We start from the raw sequence: 21,406 nt of genomic DNA, 5'->3' as shown, positions 1-21,406 counted from the left end.
AATATAAAGATCAAAGTGATGATGCTGTTTGGATGTGGTATAAAGGTTTGGTTTGGAAAGGTTTCTATGAAAGTGAACTGTGTTTGCGGGTGATCAGGGGTGTATTCATTCTGCCGAAGTCTTTTGAAAAACATTTCTTAAATGGAAGAAAACGGAAAAAAAACGGTGAAAACATAACTGAATTTGTCCAATAGAAACCTTTGTTTGCAACTTTCCGACTAATGATTACACACCCTAGATCAGCTAGATGCAGCAAATAGTGTGCAAGGTGGTATTGAATGTGTCACTGTCTGATTACCTTGATTACTCAAACTTTTCCCTCAACCTCCTATGATGGGTACAGGGAAAATTTGAGTATCATGTAGTAGCCTAAACCAATCAATGTTACATTGAGCTGGCTGAATGGAATATGAATGACAGTTATCCAGTATGCTGTAGTTAATATAAATAAGTACATACTCATAAAAATACAAAAATCGTCCTCCCTCATCTTAAATGGCACCGACCACCACTGAACATCAGCCTTCTGGTAAATAAATCGACTGAGATAACTTTCCACTTTGATTTCCTGGGCCTTTAATGATAGCCACACGGGTTTCCAAGCCTGTGAGTACTTCCACAAAGAACAATACCCAGTACTTAGTGCAGGGTTTCCCAAACTCGGTCCTCAGGACACAGCTGATTCAAATAATCAACTAATCATCAAGCTTTGATAATTTGAATCAGCTGTGTAGTGTTAGGGAAAAAAACAAAACGAGAACCGAGTTTGGGAAACGCTGGCTTAGTGCAAGTAATTCCCACTTTTAAACAGCGACCATGCTTTTAAAGACTCCTTCCTAGTGCTTGTTCCTTTTTGTAAGTCTGATAGAAACAGCGGTTAAATAACTTTAAGTTGCACGTAGAAATCAGTTGCTTTTCTATGAATGGCTCTGCAAATGTCTTTGTGGTTCACTCAGTGGATCTGAAGCACAGTGAAAAATGACTTTGTCTAGCTTTGAGAGAAACCATTGCATTTCAAACAAGATGTCTTGGTTTTGTCTATGTAACTCGATTTTACCGTAATGCAATAACAGAGCATGAGGTTAGACAAATTCAATGAGATTATTATTTTTACATTTTTATTACCTAAATATAATAATACTATTTCAATGGAGTGTCACCACTTACTATCTCTGGATCTTGTGTGTGCGGTGTGTGTTCATGCAGCATCAGTGTGTGCTGTTTTTTTGGTTGCTCCTTTGTTTCCCCACAACATAAGCGTCAGGTCACCCAAGATCCTTCCCTTGAAATGTGGAGTGCGAAATGAAAGAAAAATATGCTTTTTCTCTGAGCATTTGCAATTCGTATGAGGCATTAATAGACTCTGGGGAGGCGCGCTGTAAACCCACTGAATTTCAAATGCTCCATTTAGGTCTGTAACCATTTCCTGTGAGCGTTGACAAAGGCTTTGATGGCCCTGGCCTGCAGCCCCTGTCAGTGAGACAGACACACCCATATCCCCTTTAACCCCTTCATCCTCACTAACCACACCCACCCAGCAGTCTGTCTGTCAACCTTCACGTCAGGCTCATTTACATTTATGGAAATGATAAATTATAGATACATTCTATCAAACCTGTGTTGCAGTATTTACAATACACAGTATGGTCAAATAGAATGACAGAATGGGGTACTCTAAAAAACCTATGGCTATCAATCAAATCAATTAAAAAAATACCCAGTATTTAAAGGGGCAATCAGCAGTTGAAACAAGAACGCTAATTCCTCACCACTGTTTCGGTAGAGAGCTGAGGGATGGTGCTGGAGAAATGTATCCACTCCCAAATTCATAGACAGAACTATAGATGCAAGGACCGACCATCCATGATATCAACATGAAAGTTTTTACCATGTTTTGAGCCTATACAGTGTTTCTTTTTATATACATACAATTCATTTATAAGTCCAAAAATGTATGTAGCAACTGCAAATTGCCCATTTAAGCATAGTGTGACATAGTGTTGCATTCCTCCAGCACTACTCTTACTTTACTAGGGTTAGAAAGAGACTCCAGACCCTAACTCACGCCTGAGTGCTCTGTGTCTCACCTCTCCCACTCACACTTAATCCAGAGTACATTAAAAACAGCTTTTGTTTCGCTTGAAAAGAAATGAGCTGTTCAGCTCCTCCTCCTCTCCTCCTCTTTTCCCTCTGTCTCACTCCCCTCTCTGCTCTTGGGAACGTAGATGTTTGGTTTATAGTCTGTATAATATAGGTGTCTATTCCCCTTTCACGCGTTCTCTTGCCCCTTTCACGCGTTCTCTTGCCCCTTTCAGCCCTTACCCTCGACCCCTGGACACACACAATGGGAGAGGGGCACACACAAACACACAGACTCATGTGGTTCTCTCAGGGATTTATGAGTGTTCACAGAGGAAATGGGGGGCGGGGGGAGGGGGGTTGCTCTCAGTCAACCCCAAAGAGAATAATGCAGTGGAAAAGAGAACAATGCAATGGAATAGAGAGATGGAATCAGGGAAATAATGACAGACTGACTCATCCCCACTGTAATTTCTCTTATCTGCTACAGAATTACACTAAAACCTTCCAACCTTACAATTTCAGGGCGGATACTCTAACTTGGACTGTTTTAAGATAAGGGCTCCACATTTGGCAAAGAAGTAGATTCATGTACCCTGAACAGATTTAGATATGGAGCCACCATTCCCTCAACCTCTCTCTCAATTCAACTAAATCCAAAGGAGCTTTATTGGCATGGGAAACATATGTTTATATGACCGCAGCAAGTGAAAATAAATAAACAATCAAAAGTGAATCATAAGATGAACAGTAAACATTACACTCACAAACTCTTTCTCTCTCTCTCTGCTGCAGATCTGTCTGAGTCTAGTGCGTCTGCTCCACTACCTGGCCCACTCCCCTCTGGGCTCTGTCACCCTGCTGGACTTCAGGCCTCGCCAATTTGTCCTGGTGGCGGGGGAGCTCAAAGTCACAGACCTGGATGACGCCAGCACAGAGGAGGCCCCCTGCTCCCCCTCCGACTGCGTCATGGAGTTTCCCGCCCGCAACTTCACCCTCCCCTGCAGCAGAGGGCGCTGCTTGGGCATCAACGAGAAGCGCAACCTCTACAACGCCTACAGGTGAGGAGGAGCAAGACCTCTGCCATGTTAAATGATCATCTAACTATTTCAGTGGAGGCTGCTGGGGAGGGAAAACACCTTAGTAATGCAAGAACCTAGAAAGAAACCTAGAGAGGAACCAGGCTCCGAGGGGTCGCCAGTCCTCTTCTGGCTGTGCCAGGTGGAGGTCATAGGAGTACATGGCCATTAAGGCCAGATCGTTCTTCAAGACGTTTAGATGACCAGCGGGGTCAAATAATAACCACAGTGGTTATAGAGGATGCAACAGTCCAATGCCTCAGGAGTAAATGTCAGTTGGCTTTCATAGCCGAGAGAGAGAGAGAGAGAGAGAGAGAGAGAGAGAGAGAGAGAGAGAGAGAGAGAGAGAGAGAGAACGCACGTCCGGTGAAACAGGTCAGGGTTCCATAGCCGCATAACTGGATCGGCAACACGACCAGATGGACTGGTACAGGGACAGCCAGGAGTCATGCTTCCGGGAAGTATGTGGTATTTTATTAGTATCCCCATTAGCTGTTGCAAAAGCAGCAGCTACTATTTCTGGGGTCCACACAAAATAGGTCAAATAGGCGAGAGGTGTTGTGCCGTGAGGTGTTATCTGTTTTTTTAAACCAGGTTTGCAGTTCATTTGAGCAACATGAGATGGAACGCAGTTCCATGAAATAATGGCTCTATATAATACTGTACGCTTTCTTGAATTTGTTCTGGATTTGGGGACTGTGAAAAGTCCCCTGGTGGCATTTCTGGTGGGGTAAGTGTGTGTGTCAGAGCTGTGTGTAAATTGACTATGCAATTTGGGATTTTCAACACATGAATGTTTTTTATAAAAGCAAGGTGATGCAGTCAGTCTCTCCTGAACTCTTAGCCAAGAGAGACTGGCATGCATAGTATTTATTTCAGCCCTCTGATTACAATGAAGAGCAAGATGTGGTGCTCTGTTCTGGGCCAGCTGCAGCTTAACTAGGTCTTTCCTTGCTGCATTCCAACAGACGACTGGACAATAATCAAGATAAGACAAAACTAGAGCCTTCAGGAGGGGAGACATAGAGATAAAGAGAGAGGAGAATTAGAGGGAGCATGCCTAACATCACACAGGACACCAGACAGGACATGAGAATTTGAGATCACACAGTATACCAATAACCTGCCCAGGGACGGCTGTTGAAAATTAGCCGGCTGGCTAAAACCAACACTTTTACTGAAATATTGATTAATGTCCATTGTCTCTGTAAAGAAAACTCAAACTCAGATAGGACACAAACTCAGATAGGACACAGACTATTGCAGCTCAGATACTGGGGACTGAGACGGGAGATCAGGGGACACTGTTGCCCCGTCCAAAGTTACCCCCGGAAGGGGAGAAACATATAACCCCACCACTTTGCCAAAGCATAGCCCCATAGCAAAGGGATATCAACAGACCTAACTTACTACCCTGAGACAAGGCTGAGTATAGCCCACGAAGATCTCCCCTACCGCATGGGCCCGAGGGGGCGCAAACCGGACAGGAATATCACATCAGTGACTCAACCCACTCAAGTAGAGGATAGCGAAAAAAGGCTGGCATGACATGATGCGCCTTCTAGGAACAAGTTAGCCCTCGATCCAGCTGCTTGCTTCGAAAGGAGGCCTGTGCTGGGGTGTAGCCAGAAATCTTTAGTGTTTGGGCCTGCAAAATTTTGGATGGGCCATGTAGGCCATGGGCCATGTAGGTATGTAGCAAGGGCTTGAATTCATCCCTAGTCGTAACGGGGCAGTGCAGTAATGCCCTTTTAGTGAAAAAAAAGTATGTTCAGGTGGGATGGCATTTTTTGGCCCACAACATGACATCACAATCTGATCTGATTATTCTGACCAATGACCAGTCATCTTTTATTTGCATATGTATCCTCCTACTTTGAAGGGGTAAGAGGGGTAGGATCTAGAGCAGGGGTTAGCAACTAGATTCAGCCGCGGGACGATTTTTTAAGAGCGGATGGTACACTGCCAATTGACCACAACTAAGCCCAAAAGAGATTGTATTTGAAAATGTCAATTATTTCATACCTATTTATTTTATTTATGAAAACATTTGCAGGAGGAAATCTCTTGAGATGCACCATCTCGTTTTCAAGTGTCCAAATGAAAAAAAACTAAAGCTATACTTAGTAACAATAATATTATGCCAACTACTGTCTAATAATTATAATAACAGCTAAATAGTCATTTCAAAAATTACATTAATTTTAACGGCATAAAACCGTTTCGAACAACTACTAATAAAAACTACTGTTACAACTACTAATACAACTAATAAAGTGAATTAGCATTAATACAGTTGAAGTCGGAAGTTTACATACACAGTTGAAGTCGGTCAGTTGAAGTCTACTTTGTGCATGACACAGATAATTTTTCCAACAATTGTTTACAGAATGATTATTTCACTTATAATTCACTGTATAGCAACAACAACAAAAAATCGAACACCGAAATACTGGACATTTTGAACTTTTATTACGGTGGTGATTTGGCAAAATTACAATCATAGTCTTGAATTGTACTCGCATCTGGTCTTGGTCTTGATTCGTTCTCGGAACCCTTTTCCCCCTCCCGGTCCTGGTTTTTGAGTCGCCCCCCCCCCCCCCCCCTGGTCTTGGTCTTGACTCAGACCCGATCTTCTCCGGTCTTAGTTTTGAATTGGTCTTGACTATCACTGGAGTTACAAGCGTCATGTAGTTATTGCATGCTATGAATATGGGACCAAATACTTAAATTGATATTACTTTAATACACAAGTGAATTCGTTCCGCTAAAATGGGGGATGGACTATGTACAAAAAGTGCTGTAATTTCACTCAAATGTAAGCTGACAGTCTGCACTTTAACCTCATAGTCATTGTTTGATTTCAAATTCAAAGTTTTGAAGTATAGAGCCAAAAGAAGAACAAATGCTTACTGTCCCAATAATTACTGAGGGCACTGTATTTCTTTTTTTTATTCGTTGGAATACTTGGTAAACAGATTTAAATGAAATACATTTTTAGCTGAATTCCAGGTGATTTTAGTATTTTATTTACAAAAACTTTAGAGGGCCCCAAAAAACAACTTGCGGCCGGTTTTGGCCTGTTGCCGACCCCTGCTCTAGAGTCTGGATGATCCTATTCGCCAATCAGGGCTGTGTCTGTAAATATATTAACATTTGTATCAACACGCACACGATTAGACCAAGCATTTCAATGGCAAAAGGAGGCTCGGGAAATAAATGATAACCTTTTACTGCAGTGGGCTAAACCAGGGTCACACACACAGTGTGTTACTTGGTAGTCTTAAAGAAATCTGCTTTGAAACAAAAGTATACACCTCACACACATGGTTATGGGCTTTAAAAAATAAAAATGTCAGATATAGAGTGGAAATGTATTACATTTTGAGATTGCATCCCAATATTACACTATATCACAGAAGACTGAAATATAAAGAAACACTGACTTTTTTATGTTTATGAATTCTGAAAGATATTAATATCATTCCACCCATGCCACTAGGTCATTTGACTGAAAGAAAGGGCTATAAGTATATTTGGAGTTACAGTATTTTAATGAAATAACACACACAGTGATTTATTAGACATACAGTGATGATTAAAACATTTAATTAAAACAACTGCATGGGGACTTTAACAGGGAGCCAGTGGCTAGCACTGGAATAATACAAAATAAATAAAACATGTGGGTTATAGTCAAAATTCTAGCAGACATATTTTGCACTAGCTGAGGTTTATTTTGTGCCTTATCCAGGGTAGCCAGAGAGTAAGGCATTGCAGTAGTCTAATCTTAAACTGACAAAAGAACGGAATAGCTTTTCTGCATACTTTTTTGACAAAAGGTTTCTGATTTTTGCAAATGTTACAAAGACGGAAAAATGTAAATATTTGTGTTATGTTAATCAAAAGACCGATCAAGGTCCAGAGTAAGACCGAGGTCCTTCACAGATTTATTTGAGACGACTACACAACTTTGGAGATTCATTGTCAGATCCGACAACAGATCTCTTTATTTCTTGGAACCTAAAACTAGCATCTCTGTTTTGTCCGAGTTTAAAAGTAGAAAATTATCCATCGTCCACTTCCCAGGGTAGGCAATTTTGAGGCTTCACCATGTTTCATCGAAATGTACAGCTGTATATCACCCTCATAGCAGTCAAAGTTGACATTGTGTTTCCAAATGACATCATAAGAGGTAGCATATATAGTGAAAACATCAGTGGTCCTAGAATTAAACCTTGAAGAACACCGAAACTTACCTTTAATTTGTCGGAGGACAAACTATACACAAACAAACCAATATCTTTATGACTAATAAGATGAACAGAAGCCAAATAATACAGCTATTGTGTTTGAAACTCCGGTGTTGATTTTAATTTACAGGTTCTTCTTTACATACTTGCTGCCTCACAGTGCCCCACCCACTCTAAGACCCCTACTGGACAAGATAGTCAACGCCACAGGTGAGTGCCCACTGGGGACAGTCAGTTCAAAGTCATATTTTTAAAAATATCAACTAACGTTCAAAAGTTTGGGGTCACTTATGAATGTCCTTATTTTTTAAAAGAAAAGCACAATTTTTGTCAATGTAAATGACATCAAAATGATCATAAATACAGTGTAGACATTGTTAATGTTATGTAAATGACTATTGTAGCTGGAAATGGCAGATTTTTATTTGAATATCTACATAGGCGTACATAGGCCCATTATCAGCAACCATCACTCCTGTGTTCCAATGACACGTTGTGTTAGCTAATCCAAGTTTATTATTTTTCATTCGAAAATAATTTAGCAATTCTGTTAGCACAGCTGAAAACGTGATGATTTAAAGAAGCAATAAAACTGGGCGGCCTTCATTAGACTAGTTGAGTATCTGGAGCATCAGCATTTGTGGGTTCGATTACAGGATCAAAATGGCCAGAAACAAATCATTTTCTTCTGAAACTCATTAATCTATTTTGGTTCTGAGAAATGAAGGCTATTCCATGCGAGAAATTGCCAAGAACCTGAAGATCTTGTACAACGCTGTGTACTACTCTCTTCACAGGAAGGGAGTAGTATCTGATGCTCCAGATACTCAACTAGTCTAAAGAAGGCCAGTTTTATTTCTTCTTTAATTAGCACAACTGTTTTCAGCTGTGCTAACATAATTGCAAAAGGGTTTTCTAATGATCAATTAGCCATTTAAAAAGATAAACCTGGATTAGCTAACACAATGTGCCATTGGAACACAGGAGCGATGGTTGCTGATAATGGGCCTCTGTACGCCTATGTAGATATTCCATAAAGAATCATCCGTTTCCATCTACAATAGTCATTTACAACATTAACAATGTCTACACTGTATTTATGATCATTTCAATGTTATTTTAATGGACAAAATGTGCTTTTAAAAAAAACAAGGACATTTCTAAGTGACCCCAAACTTTTGAACGTAAGTGTACATTTCATTAAGTTGTCAACTAACTTGAATTCGAAGTGAATCAACAAAACGGTCACTGGATTTAGGTTGAAAGTCGGGTGAAAAAGAGACAAGAAATCCTGAGATGTCTGTATGGTGATGACTTTTTGCAAATCCAATCAGTTTTCCACATTGATTCAATGTCATCACATTTTGTTGAAATTATGTTGAAACAACGTTGATTCAACCAGGTTGTGCCCAGTGGGTGTGGGTGCCCTCTCTCTGTGGTATCCATGCTATCCATGTTATCCATGTTATATGCCTGAGATGGCGCTCTCTCGCTCTCTCACTCTCATATATATATATTCTTCCCCTTTGCTCTCTCTTTCCTTTTCCTCACTCCTCTCCCTCCTATCGGGCTTCTCATCAGAGTGCTGGTATGTCAGCCGGGTGTTTGACATCTGTTTTACTGGGACACAACAGGCCGTGAAGATGCAAGCCGCGTGGGCGGGCTGTGTGTTAGTGTATGTGCATCTGTGCGTGTGTGTACGAACTGGGGTATGGGTCAGGTGATCCTATCTCTCCTAGTCAGACAGAGAGCTTAACGACCTCCGATCAGTGTCTACTTTAAGGGAAGCAAACACAGACACTGCCCCATGTCCCTTGATCCATGTTCAAAGACTGAGCTGGGCCTCTTTTGTCTGTGCTATTGTACGCCATTTTTGTTCCTCACAGATTTGGTTGAATGGTATGCTTTAATGTCGCTATAATAATAAGTCATAACCTTTGTTCTGTGGAATTTTGTTTGACGTGTAGAGTTGAAACTGTGTTGCACTATCTGAATGTTACTTCCTGTGTTGGTTTCAGGAGAGCTGATATGGGGGATAGATGAGACGCTGCTTCAGTTGGAGAAAGTATTGCACCTGTACAGAAATGGATTTTACCTGCAGAACAGCACACAGACACACATAACAGGTAAATATGCACACACGCACACACAAACAGGTTCAGGTTAGATTAGATTAAGGGTTAGGGTTAGGGGTTAGGGAAAATTGGATTTTGAATGGGAATCAAATGTTTGGTCCCCACAAGGATACATAAACAGTGTGTGTGTGTGCCCAGGGGATTGAGGTGGGGAGAGAGAGAGCGCGATGATCCATGATCAGATAGAGCCATGATCAGATATACTCCGGACAAATAATAGTAATGAGTTTAAAAATATGAAAATGTATATAACGGGAGGGAACTCAATAGGGGATGGGAGAGACTGACAGGTCTACTAATTGCATGGTGCATTGGGAGGAGAGGGGTGAGTGTGAGCTTGCTCTCTCTCCCACTGTCTGTCTCCTTCTCATCTTTGCTCGACAGCTTTCCTTCTGTATCCTTTCACCTTTTTCCATTCCATTCTGGAGGATTCTGTTTTCACTGTCTTACATTCACTTGGTGCCCCTTGCTCGTCATCTTTTACTTTCACTTGTTCTTTCTCTCTCCCTTCCTGGCCTCCCTCAGTGTCTCCTCGCCTCGCTCCATTGGCAGTGTAAAGTAAACCCAGACAGTAATTGACAGACGAGTGCTCACAGCCCAAAGGGCCGAACACAGTGTCTCCTTAACCTTTACAAAGACACTGGTGCTCCAGTAGGCCTCTCACTCTCCAGTCTCCAACCTGAGCTCCTCTCTCACTGACACAGAACAGCACGATCACACAAGAACACTGGTAGGGTCAATCTCAGTGGCCAGTGTTCGCCCATGCAGGGCTTCCTTGTGGAATGTGGCCTTGCGTCATGTGCTTTTTTCCCCCGTGATTACACTCCTGTGCATGCTTCCCTTCAGCTCTCCTCCTCCTCCCCTGCTCTCCTTGTTTTCTCTCCCCATCATGCCATTTCTAGAAGCTTTTAAGTTCTGCATTTAGAGAAAGCGAGCACTCCATAAAGCATTAATTACAGCCATAAAGCGTCTAATAGTTGTAGTTATTTACTACACGGAGCACTGCTGTCTGCTGCCACGCATGCAGGGGGGCCGGCGCGTGGCTGTGAGTGCGTGCATGCGTGTGTGTGTACTTCCACACAGTAAATCTTGAAGAGGTCGCACACAGAGACTTTCTGTCCTGCTCCCCTCCTGCCATCTTTCTTCCTCTTCAAACAGGTGTGTTTGAACCTTCCCTGTAAATCACCAGGACTACTCCTGGCCCAGCCAGGCATGACACATATATATATATATATATATATATCAATGTATATACAGTATAGAGAGAGAGGGTGGAAGGATAGAGATTGAGGGGGAGAGAGACAGTGACAGAAAGAGAGAGAGAGCAGTGTTGTGATGTCTATTCCTTATTCCAACACCAAAAAGAGTAGTCTGGAAATGTTAAAAGTACTAGATTCCAAGACGACGAAAGAGATGAAGTAACAGAGGAAGAGAAAAACGGACTCAATGATTCACGGGCTGGGAGGCTTTTAAAGGGGGGTGGGGACTTGCTTTGAAGCTGCCCTCTTCTGATCTGGCCCATTGTCACAGTCCTGTGAAGCTTAGTTAAACCCACAGACCATAGGACAACTGGATCCTGATTGTGCAGGATAAGTACAGACGCTTACACTGCTTCATGTAGATGGTATATGTGTCTGTCTCAGTTAAAAACACAACCTACTGGCTACTGAAACATGTCTTTCTTTGCTGATTCATGTGACTCACCACCTGGATTCGGTCTTATGTAGCAAAATGTGAAATGGTGTTTTTTACATTGGATAAATGTAGAGACTACAAAATGGTACATCATACACTGCATTTGAGGAACAATGGGAAAGTAATTCTGCTTTGAAAGTTGATCAACTTGTAAACTCACTTTTGAGAAAATCACCTTTGAACATTTTGGTATCTAGTGAAGAGCTCTTCTTTGACTACACCCATTCAGCATCGTTCACACCCTCTTAAGCTTTAGCCCCACCCATCTTGTTTCGCTCTCGGAGCGCACACGACTCTGGCCGATTATTTGTATACCTTTGGATAACATGAAAACAGCCTAACCAGCTCTGCTGGCCACAATTTCATTGTGCTTTTTTTGCAGACGTTTACTGACACCGGCCATATTCCATGGGTGATGTACACGCGTCACGTAATGTTAGCTAATGAGCCAGCCAGCTAACGTTAGCTAGCTAAACAACCATTAACAAAGTGCCAACACTGCCTAACATTAGGCTCTAACTAGAAAAGTGAACAGCCCTGGGAAATGAATAATAACGTCCGCTAGGGAGCCAGCCAGCTAACGTTAGCTAGCTAGCTAACAGTTCACTTTAGCTTAAGACATATAGCTAGCTAGCTAGGTAAACAATGAACCACAGCAACACTTATTACCAACACAGACTGACGAGCTCAATTAGACAGACGCCTTCAATATGGCAGACCAATCCAAACTCCTTTTCTGCATGTCCAGCCCACTCATTATAAAAGCCAATCATGGCTAGTTGGAAGGTTGCTGTCTTTTTCTGTGGCTTAACCAACAAGGCTCATAATTTAACAATTTTATTCATATTTACAGATGGCATACAAGTTTGTTATTAAGTCACATGAAAGTTCACATGTTCATGATGGCATTTCTGCCCAAAAATGTATTTTTACGTTCAAACGGCTCTCCTGTGAAGTCGTGACTTGCAACATATGCCAAGTTTCCTGAATGGGGACACATATGCTCATTATCATGCAGATACAGTACCAGTCAAAAGTTTGGACACACCTACTCAAGGGTTTTTCTTTATTTTTACTATGTTCTACATTGTAGAATAATAGTGAAGACATCAAATCTATGAAATAACACATATGGAATCATGTAGTAACTAAAAAAGTGTTAAACAAATCTAAATATATTTTATATTTGAGATTCTTCAAAGTAACCACTGTTTGCCTCGATGACAGCTTTGCACACACTTGGCATTCTCTCAACCAGCTTCATGAGGTAGTCACCTGAAATGCATTTCAATTAACAGGTGTGCCTTGTTAAAAGTTAATTTGTGAAATTTCTTTCCTTCTTAATGCATTTGAGCCAATCAGTTGTGTTATAACAAGGTAGGGGTGGTATACAGAAGATAGCCCTATTTGGTAAAAGACCAAGTCCATATTATGGCAAGAACAGCTCAAATTAGCAAAGAGAAACGACAGTACATCATTACTTTAAGACATGGTCAGTCAATCCGGAAAATTCCAAGAACTTTGAAAGGTTCTTCAAGTGCAGTCACAAAAACCATCAAGCGCTATGATGAAACTGGCTCTCATGGGGACCGCAACAGTAAAGTAAGACCCAGAGTTACCTCTGCTGCCGAGGATAAGTTCATTACAGTTGCCAGCCTCAGAAATAAATCCTTCACAGAGTTCAAGTAAGTGACACGTCTCAACGTCAACTGTTCAGAGGAGACTGCATGAATCAGGCCTACATGGTTGAATTGCTACAAAGAAACCACTACTAAAGGACTCCAATAATAGGAAGAGACTTGCTTCGGCCAAGAAACACGAACAAAAGACATTAGACTGGAGTCTGTCCTTTGGTCTGATGAGTCCAAATTTGACATTTTTATTTCCAACCTCCATGTCTTTGTGAGACGCAGAGTAGGTGAACGGATGATCTCCACATGTATGGTTCCCACCGTGAGGCATGGAGGAGTGATGGTGTGGGGGTGCTTTGCTGGTGACACTGTCTGTGATTTATTTAAAATTCAAGGCACACTTAACCAGCATGGCTACCACAGCATTCTGCAGCAATACTCCATCCAATCTGGTTTATGTTTAGTGGGACTATCATTTTTTTCCTAACAGGATAAGGACCCAAAACACACCTCCAGGCTGTGTAAGGGCTATTTGACCAAACAGGAGAGTGATGCAGTGCTGCATCAGATGACCTGGCCTCAACAATCCCCCAACCTCAACCCAATTGAGATGGTTTGGGATGAGTTGGACCACAGAGTGAAGTAAAAGCATCCAACAAGTGCTCAGCATATGTGACTGACCGGCTCGATTCAGTCTCATGAAGCAACATTTGAAATGTTGTTTTTTACATTTGATAAAAGTACAGACTCAGAGCTAGAAAATGTTATATCATACACTACAGGTGAAGAACAATGGGAAAGTAATTCTGCTTTGAAAGTTGATAAACCTGAAACCTCACTTTTGAGAAAATGGCCTTTGAATGTGTTGGTACACCTACTGGAGAGTTCTTCTTTGTCTACACCCATTCAGCATCATTCACACCCTCTTAAGGTTTAGCCCACCCATCTCTTTAAGGGTTGATCTGAGTGTTCTGTCATAACAACAGCAGTCAAGCACCCAATCTAACTGGCTAAAGTTGGCTAGCTTGCGAGCTACTTCCAGACACAAATGAGAGACCAGCTCACTCTGACCATTTTAATTGCCGTAGCAGAGCTGGTTGGGCTGTTTTTATGCTATCCAGAGCGTTGGTGACTGCAACTGTGCTGTTGGTAACAATTTACACTTTTTTGCCAACGTTTACTGACACCGGCCATATTCAATGGGTGTTGCGCATTCATAAATGTGTCAGATATTCTGCGCTCTGGCACACTCAGACGAGAGTGCTCTGAAATCGAAGTAGATAGCCAGAGTGAATTTACCAGTTACGTCTATCAACAGCTGTCACAGTGACATCATGAACATTCTATTGAAATGGGTACTTACATAATAGTATTTTGTTAAGACATGTAGTTAGCTAGCTAAACAATGAACCATAATCCCAACTCATGACTTTACTACCCTGCATGAATCAGCAGGTAGATAACCTAGCAGGTTCAATGTTAGCTAGCTAGCTAACATTAGGCTACAACTAGCAATGCAAATGGCTCTGATATACAAATAATATTACTACACAGATCATACACGTAACATTAGCTAATGAGCCAGTCATCTAATGTTAGCTACCTAGCTAACAGTACATTTTAACTTGAATTGAAAACTACATTCTGACAAAATTAGAAATGTTTAATATCTGAAAATGTAGTAAGCTAGACTATCTTATCTGGGTGTATGCTTCTCGCTCTCTGTCACGTATGCTATGGCTGCCCTTAGTTTGAAGAAGTAATCCAGAGACAAGTGTTTTCTCCATCTCCTTAGCTATCAAAGTCTAATTCCACTGATTTTAAAACTCGGTCCTCCAGAAAGTGGAGTGCAACAGTTATGCAGTTTTACTACGCTCAAATAGACAGAAGCGCGCTACATGGCAGACCAATCCGAACTCATCTCTCGGCATATCCAGCCCACTCATTATCTCAGCCAATCATGTTGCTGTCTTTTTCAGTGGATAAACCAGCTAGGCTCGATATTTAACAATTGTATTAATATTTACAGTTTGTTATTAAGGCATATGAACAAATCTGTGTCTTATTAGACTTAACTACACTGAACAAAAATCTAAATGCAACATGTATATTGTTGGTCCCATGTTTCAGGAGCTGAAATAAAAGATCCCAGAAATGTTCCATGAGCACAAAAAGCTTATTTCTCTCAAATGTTGTCTACAAATGTATTTACATCCCTGTTAGTGAGCATTTCTCCTTTGCCAAGATAAACCATCCACCTGACAGGTGTGGCATATCAAGAAGTTGATTGTTTTAGGCTACTCTAAAATGTGCAGTTTTATCACACAACACAATGCCACAGATGTCTCAAGTTTTGAAGGAGTGTGCAATTGGCATGCTGACTGCAGGAATGCCCACCAGAGTTGCTTCCAGATCATTTTATGTTAATTTCTCTACCATAAACCGCCTCCAACGTCATTTTAGAGAATTTGGCTGACTCTCCAACCAACCTCACAACCGCAGACCGTGTGTATGTTGTTGTGTGGGCGAGCGGTTTGCCCCAATGGGGGTGTTGGGGTTATGGTATGGGCAGGCAAGGATCTGTACACAATGGAAGCTGCAAATGTCCCAGTTCTTCCATGGCCTGTATACTCACCTGACATGTCACCCATTGAGCATGTTTGGAATGTTGAAATTAATTGTTGAAATTCAAAAGTCTGACCATTCAAACTACTTATTGATACTTGTATATGGTTAGTTGCAACTACGTTGGGTAGCCATGCACTCAAGATTCTATTTTCCACATCAGATCCAGCTAACCATGTCTGGTCAGGCTTAATCAGTAACGTACTGTGGTTGTACAGCATATCTATGGAGTTATTGTTCCACTTGAGAACACTCTGAGAAATAAGGCTTGCTCTACTGAGCATAAAACCCAGGACACAAAACAGACTATTATATTTTCTACAACAGACATGCTATTGGCTAGAAGCAGTATTTTGATATGAGCCTTGGCAAAGCAAACTTATTTAATTTGATTTATTTTGTATTTTTCGATTTCTGTTTTGCTCTTATTAAATGTCCATCGAACACACTCATTATGTTAGTGGATCCTTAGTGGAACACTGAATCTGGTTAAAACACTGTTGAGCATTTTGTCATTCACTCTGTAATTTGATATACTAATTATTGGCATAGTAAATGTACATTTAAATTGCAACTGCTTACACTCAAATGCAATCTCATTTGTTTATGAATCACCTTTTATTTCAAAGTATAAAAATAGTTGGAGGGAGAAGTTTGGGGGGGGCGGGGGGGGGGGTTCCCATTTAAGATTTAGGAGTGATAGGTACAGTATTCTCTGATTCAGAGGGGTTGGGTTAAATGCAGAAGACACATTTCAATTGAAGGCATTCAGTTGTACAACTGACTAGGTGTCCCCCTTCCCTTTCCCTCACACAATGAGCTACCTCATTACATGTGTACAGGACCCTCAGTGCATCTCTCCCAGCCAGTGACAAATATGCACGCACACACACATGCTCGTACACACACGCACAAACACACACACCCTTCCTTGCTAACTAAATTACTTCTCTCCTTGTCTTCTCCAGACTATAAGCATGTGGTGGATGCCTCTATTCCTGAGGAGAACTACCGCTGCTGGCCATCCTATCAGCACGATGGATGTCTGCTATCAGTCTTCAGCATCACAGAGGCTATTGGTGTGTGTGAGCGCCATGCCCAGTGCCAAGCATTTGTAGTGACCAATCAGACCACCTGGACAGGTAAGAGTTAAATTTACATTTCAGTCGTTTACCAGACACTCTTATCCAGAGCGACTTACAGTTAGTGCATTCATCTTAAGATAGCTAGGTGGGACAACCACATATCACAGGCATAGAAAGTACATTTTCCTTAATAGCATAGCTATCAGTAGAGTCAGAGCTACAAGGGATATCAATTATTATTGATATTTGTTCAGGGGAGGGTGATTGAGGTGAGGAGGAGGAAGGGGAGGAGGATTTCGGAAGATGGGCAGGGACTCTGTACTTGCTTCAGGGGGAAGCTGGTTCCACCATTGGGGTGCCAGGACAGAGAAGAGCTTGGACTGGGATAAGCGGGAGCTGCCCTCCCGTAGTTGTGGGAGGGCCAAGAGACCTGAGGTGGCAGAACAGAGTTGGATGCGAGCTTCGACTGGGAGCCAATGGAGTGTTCGGAGGAGCGGGTTGACATGAGAGAACTTGGGAAGGTTAAAATCCAGGCGGGTTATCATTGTATGGTTGAAGACAATGTGTGGGTTGCATTCGTGTGGCTGCCTGTGTGTATCTGTGTGTTTTGTTCATAAAGTTCCCTGTGTGTGTGTGTGCGTGTGTGTGGGAGGTAAAGTACACAGCGTTGTCAGACGTCTCTCTGATCAAACAGAGGCAGGGCCTTCAGTACCGTCGTCTCTCATCACTAACCCCTCCTTTCTAGTAGGTGGCACACACACACACACTTCATTAGAGCTTAGTCTGAGAGGAGCACATCAGCATGGAAATCACTATTTATTGAACCAGGCACGTCTAGACCCACAGCACTTTCATATTCCTTCTCTTCACTCTTCGTCCTCCTCTCACCCATCATACAGTATCTCTCTCTGTCTCTACCTCCTCTACACACCGCAGTTCTTTCTTTTCAGTCTCTCAATTTATTTGCCATTTCTGGCGTTGTACGATTGTCATGGCATTCATGCAATTAACAAATAATACATTGCAGAAGGTACGCATTTGCTAGGGTACATTCAGCTCATTTAACACAATGTCTTCCTCTTATGGTCTCTCCTACTTTTCCACTTTTTATTCACATTTATTGAAATGTTTTGTCTTCTTCTCTGTCCCCAGGTCACCAACTTGTATTCTTCAAGACGGGCACTGCCAGTCTGAGCTCTGCCAAGGGACGGGTCACCTACGTCAGAGTGGGCAGCTGAATCAATGGAGGGGGAGGAGACTTAACTGCCAAACCTTGCTCTGATTGGCTAACCTGCTCCTGGGGCATGCCCTCACGGCTTAGTGAGTCACCCCATTGGATGGGTCGGACAGAGGGAGTTGAAGATGGATCCTAGACAACACCCTTCATGGGGCATAGAGAAGCCCAAACCAGCTCACACTGAAGTGCAATAATATAACTTGGAGAACAATTTTACAATATTGCTCTTCATATGTTTCTCCGAAGGAAAATGCTGGGTTGTGCAAGGCAATAGCTCAGGGTATAGTGCGGTTACCCTCCTAGCTAAGAAGGGTGACAGTGAACGCCTGAGATTTCCCTCCTGTGCCCCCTAAACTACACTACATTGTCAAAAGTATGTGGACAACTGCTCATCAAAATCATTGGTATTACTATGGAGTTGGTCCCCCCTTTGCTGCTATAACAGCCTCCACTCTTCTGGGAAGGCTTTCCACTAGATGTCGGAACATTGCTGCGGAGACTTGCTTCCATTCAGCCACAAGAGTATTAGTGAGGTCGGGCACAGCTGTTGGGCTATTAGTCCTGGCTCGCAGTTGGCGTTACAATTCATCCCAAAGATGTTTGATGGGGTTGAGGTCAGGGGTCTGTGCAGGCCAATCAAGTTCTTCCACATCAATCTCGACAAACCATTTCTGTATGGACCACGCTTTGTGCACAGAGGCATTGTCATGCTGAAACAGGAAAGGGCCTTCCCCAAACTTTTGCCACAAAGTTGGAAGCACAGAATCGTCTACAATGTCACTCATTGTATGCTGTAGCGTTACGATTTCCAATCACCGGAACTAAAGCCGGGTGTACACTACACGTCTTTCAAAGTCCTAACATCGCTAAACCTCTCACATTAAAACAACCATCTTTCCTGTAGTTTTCTTTTTGTCTTGCCAACGTAGTGGTGCGCACACAAAATGATGTGAGGATGTGATTAGATGTAATGTGGCTACAACGAGCTGTGGCTCAAAGCAGCATCAAGTATTTTCACGCTCGCCATACAGAGTTGAAATATCTAGCCGACATTTTGAATGTAATAAGATTGTTTTAGAACTTCACAGCTGTAACAATTTGAGTCTTTTGATTTAAAGGCAAGTACAAATGCATACTAGTAGTATTCATCACACCTTCCCGAGAGTCTACACATTCTGAGTGATGCGAAACGACGGCATCATCTCACTGGCTTCTTCTCTGGCGAGCTCTCGTTGGTTATTGCTCATCACCGTTCTCAAAACATTTCATCGCACATCTCGCACAACAAGAGCATTTCAGATTTTGTGCCGATTGAAATCAAACATGTTTGAAAATATGGGGACGCCTGGGACTGCTCAAAGACGAGATCAGTAGCCCTCAAAATTGCATCTCTGACCCATTCATATTAAACGAGCGTCGCCCCTTTGTAGGGATGAGGATTTTGTCTCCGATCTCAACAACTTGTCTGGGACAGCTAAATCGGTGTACATCTGGCTTATGGGGCCAAGCCCGAACCATGAAAAACTACCCCAGACCATTATTCCTTATCCACCTAACATTACAGTTGGCACTATGCATTCGGGCAGGTAGCATTCTCCTGGCATATACCTAACTCAGATTTGTCCATCGGACTGCCAGATGGTGTAGCGTGATTCATCACTCCAGAATGTGTTTCCACTGCTCCAGAGTCCAATGGCGGCGAGCTTTACACCACTCCAGCTGACGCTTGACATTGGGCATGGTGATCTTAGGCATGCGTGCTGCTCCTCAGCCATGGAAACCCATTTCATGAAGCTCCCAATGAGCAGTTATTGTGCTGATGTTGCTTCCAGAGGCAGTTTGGAACTCGGTAGTGAGTGTTGCAACCGAGGACAACATTTTTATGCTCTATGCGTACACTCTTCAGCACTCGGCATTCCCATTCTCTGAGCTTGTGTGGCCTACCACTTTGTGGCTGAGCTGTTGGTGCTCCTAGACGTTTCTACTTCACAATAACAGCACTTACAGTTGACCAGGGCAGCTCTAGCAGGACAGAAATTTGATAAACTGACTTGATGAAAAGATGGCATCCTATGACGGTGCCACGTTGAAAGTCACTGAACTCAGTACGGGCCATTCTACTGTGAATGTTTGTCTATGGAGATTGCATGGCTGTGTGTTCGATTTTATACACCTGTCGGCAATGGGTGTGGCTGAAATTGCCAACTACACTCATTTGAAGGCTGTCCACATACTTTTGTACCTTCCCATGGAGTCTGGTCAAAATGATCTCCTTATGGTACTGTAGCATGTTTTATCATTGTCTGTGCCGGTTTCAAGCCTACGTCTGTACAAACCTTCAGCCAACCATCGAACACTAGGAAAGGTACTCACCGAGACAAACATATTCCAAAAATAAGGGGTTTACCCCAAGAAAAATGTTTAAATAGTACGTCTTCATACAATGTTCAGGCTTTTGTCCAGATGGAAACAAAGGTGTGGGCAAAGGACTTATTTTCAGATTCTCTAATGCTGAGTGTTACTTTCTCCCTCCTCCCTTATCCCCTCACCTGTCTCTCTTTCTCTGTTTCCTTTCCCTCCCCCAGTCTTGTATTAGACCCACAGCACTTTCTCTTTTCAAACAGGGTTTCTCTATGCTTTCAATAAGCATCTCAGAAAGTGTGATTGATTCCAAATCTTAGTGAATGAAGAATCTGCACTTATAACACAGATGATTGTTACATCTGAGTTATCAGATAAAATGTTATTTTTCAATCCAATGTTGATGGAAATGAAGAAACTGTTTTGATATCGACAAATCAAGGACTAATTTGGAATATTGTGTCATTGTTGATTTTGCATGTTGACCAAATTTATTGTAGTGTAGAGACCTCCTTGAGAGGGTACATTTTTATGGTGTATTTTATGGTGTATTTATTGCGAGTGTGTGCCACTCCTGGGTCGTATTCATTAGGTACCAAATGGAAGAAAATTGACTAAAACAGGGAGGACCTACCCAAACTTGTCCAATAAAAACTAATCTTTGTTTTACATTGCAGAAACTTTGCTACAATTTGCTCTAATGAATATGACCCTGGGTTTAGAGCGAACAAAGCAGGATGTAATCTCGCTCTATTCTAATTTCCTAAGGAAATGTGACATTAACCTTTAGATAATTCAACAGACAGTATCAAAGAGACATTGCTTTCAGTGAAAGCACTCCTTGTGAAAAGAATGAATCAAAAGTGAATTCTACAAAAGCACACTTTGTGTACATTGGTCATTGTTACTTTTTGATGATAATGATGAGATGGCTATTTTTATATGAAAAAAATAAAAACCTTGTGGCAAGTGAGACATCTCTGTGTGTGTTTATTTGAGTTACAGTAAATTATTTTTATTTTGGTTGCCATGACGCTGCAAATACAGCATATGTTGAGAGGTCCTGTAAATATTGTACATATTTAGTTGATTTTTGTTTATTTGTTTTGTTATTTGAAATCTGTTTTTTTTCAATGCTAATTCAACATTTTGATCCAAAATGGGAGTTGTAGAAATGATTGGAGGTTGATTTGTTTGGTTTGCTTAGTTAGTTAGTTAGTTAGCTT

The 21,406-nt window shown here is 41.9% G+C and overlaps 1 protein-coding gene across 2 annotated transcripts in view; it reads left to right on the top strand.

Moving 5' to 3' along the window:
• Positions 1–21,140, top strand: part of LOC139381826 (extracellular tyrosine-protein kinase PKDCC-like) — a 33,989-nt gene extending 12,849 nt beyond the window's left edge. The window contains exons 3-7 of one of the 2 annotated variants that reach the window (XM_071125628.1): positions 2,875–3,140; positions 7,542–7,621; positions 9,430–9,537; positions 16,466–16,639; positions 17,735–21,140. In XM_071125628.1, coding sequence (XP_070981729.1) covers positions 2,875–3,140; positions 7,542–7,621; positions 9,430–9,537; positions 16,466–16,639; positions 17,735–17,820 — 714 coding nt within the window. In that variant the 3' untranslated portion in view covers positions 17,821–21,140. The remainder of the gene's footprint in view (positions 1–2,874; positions 3,141–7,541; positions 7,622–9,429; positions 9,538–16,465; positions 16,640–17,734) is intronic. The other variant, XM_071125629.1, reaches the window with a different exon arrangement.
• Positions 21,141–21,406: the final 266 nt, after the last annotated feature.

Source organism: Oncorhynchus clarkii, chromosome 23 (genome assembly GCF_045791955.1).
Source record: "Oncorhynchus clarkii lewisi isolate Uvic-CL-2024 chromosome 23, UVic_Ocla_1.0, whole genome shotgun sequence".
Taxonomy (NCBI): domain Eukaryota; kingdom Metazoa; phylum Chordata; class Actinopteri; order Salmoniformes; family Salmonidae; genus Oncorhynchus; species Oncorhynchus clarkii.
The sequence above is the reverse complement of the archived record's forward strand: the minus strand, read 5'-3'. Positions and strand labels throughout refer to the sequence as shown.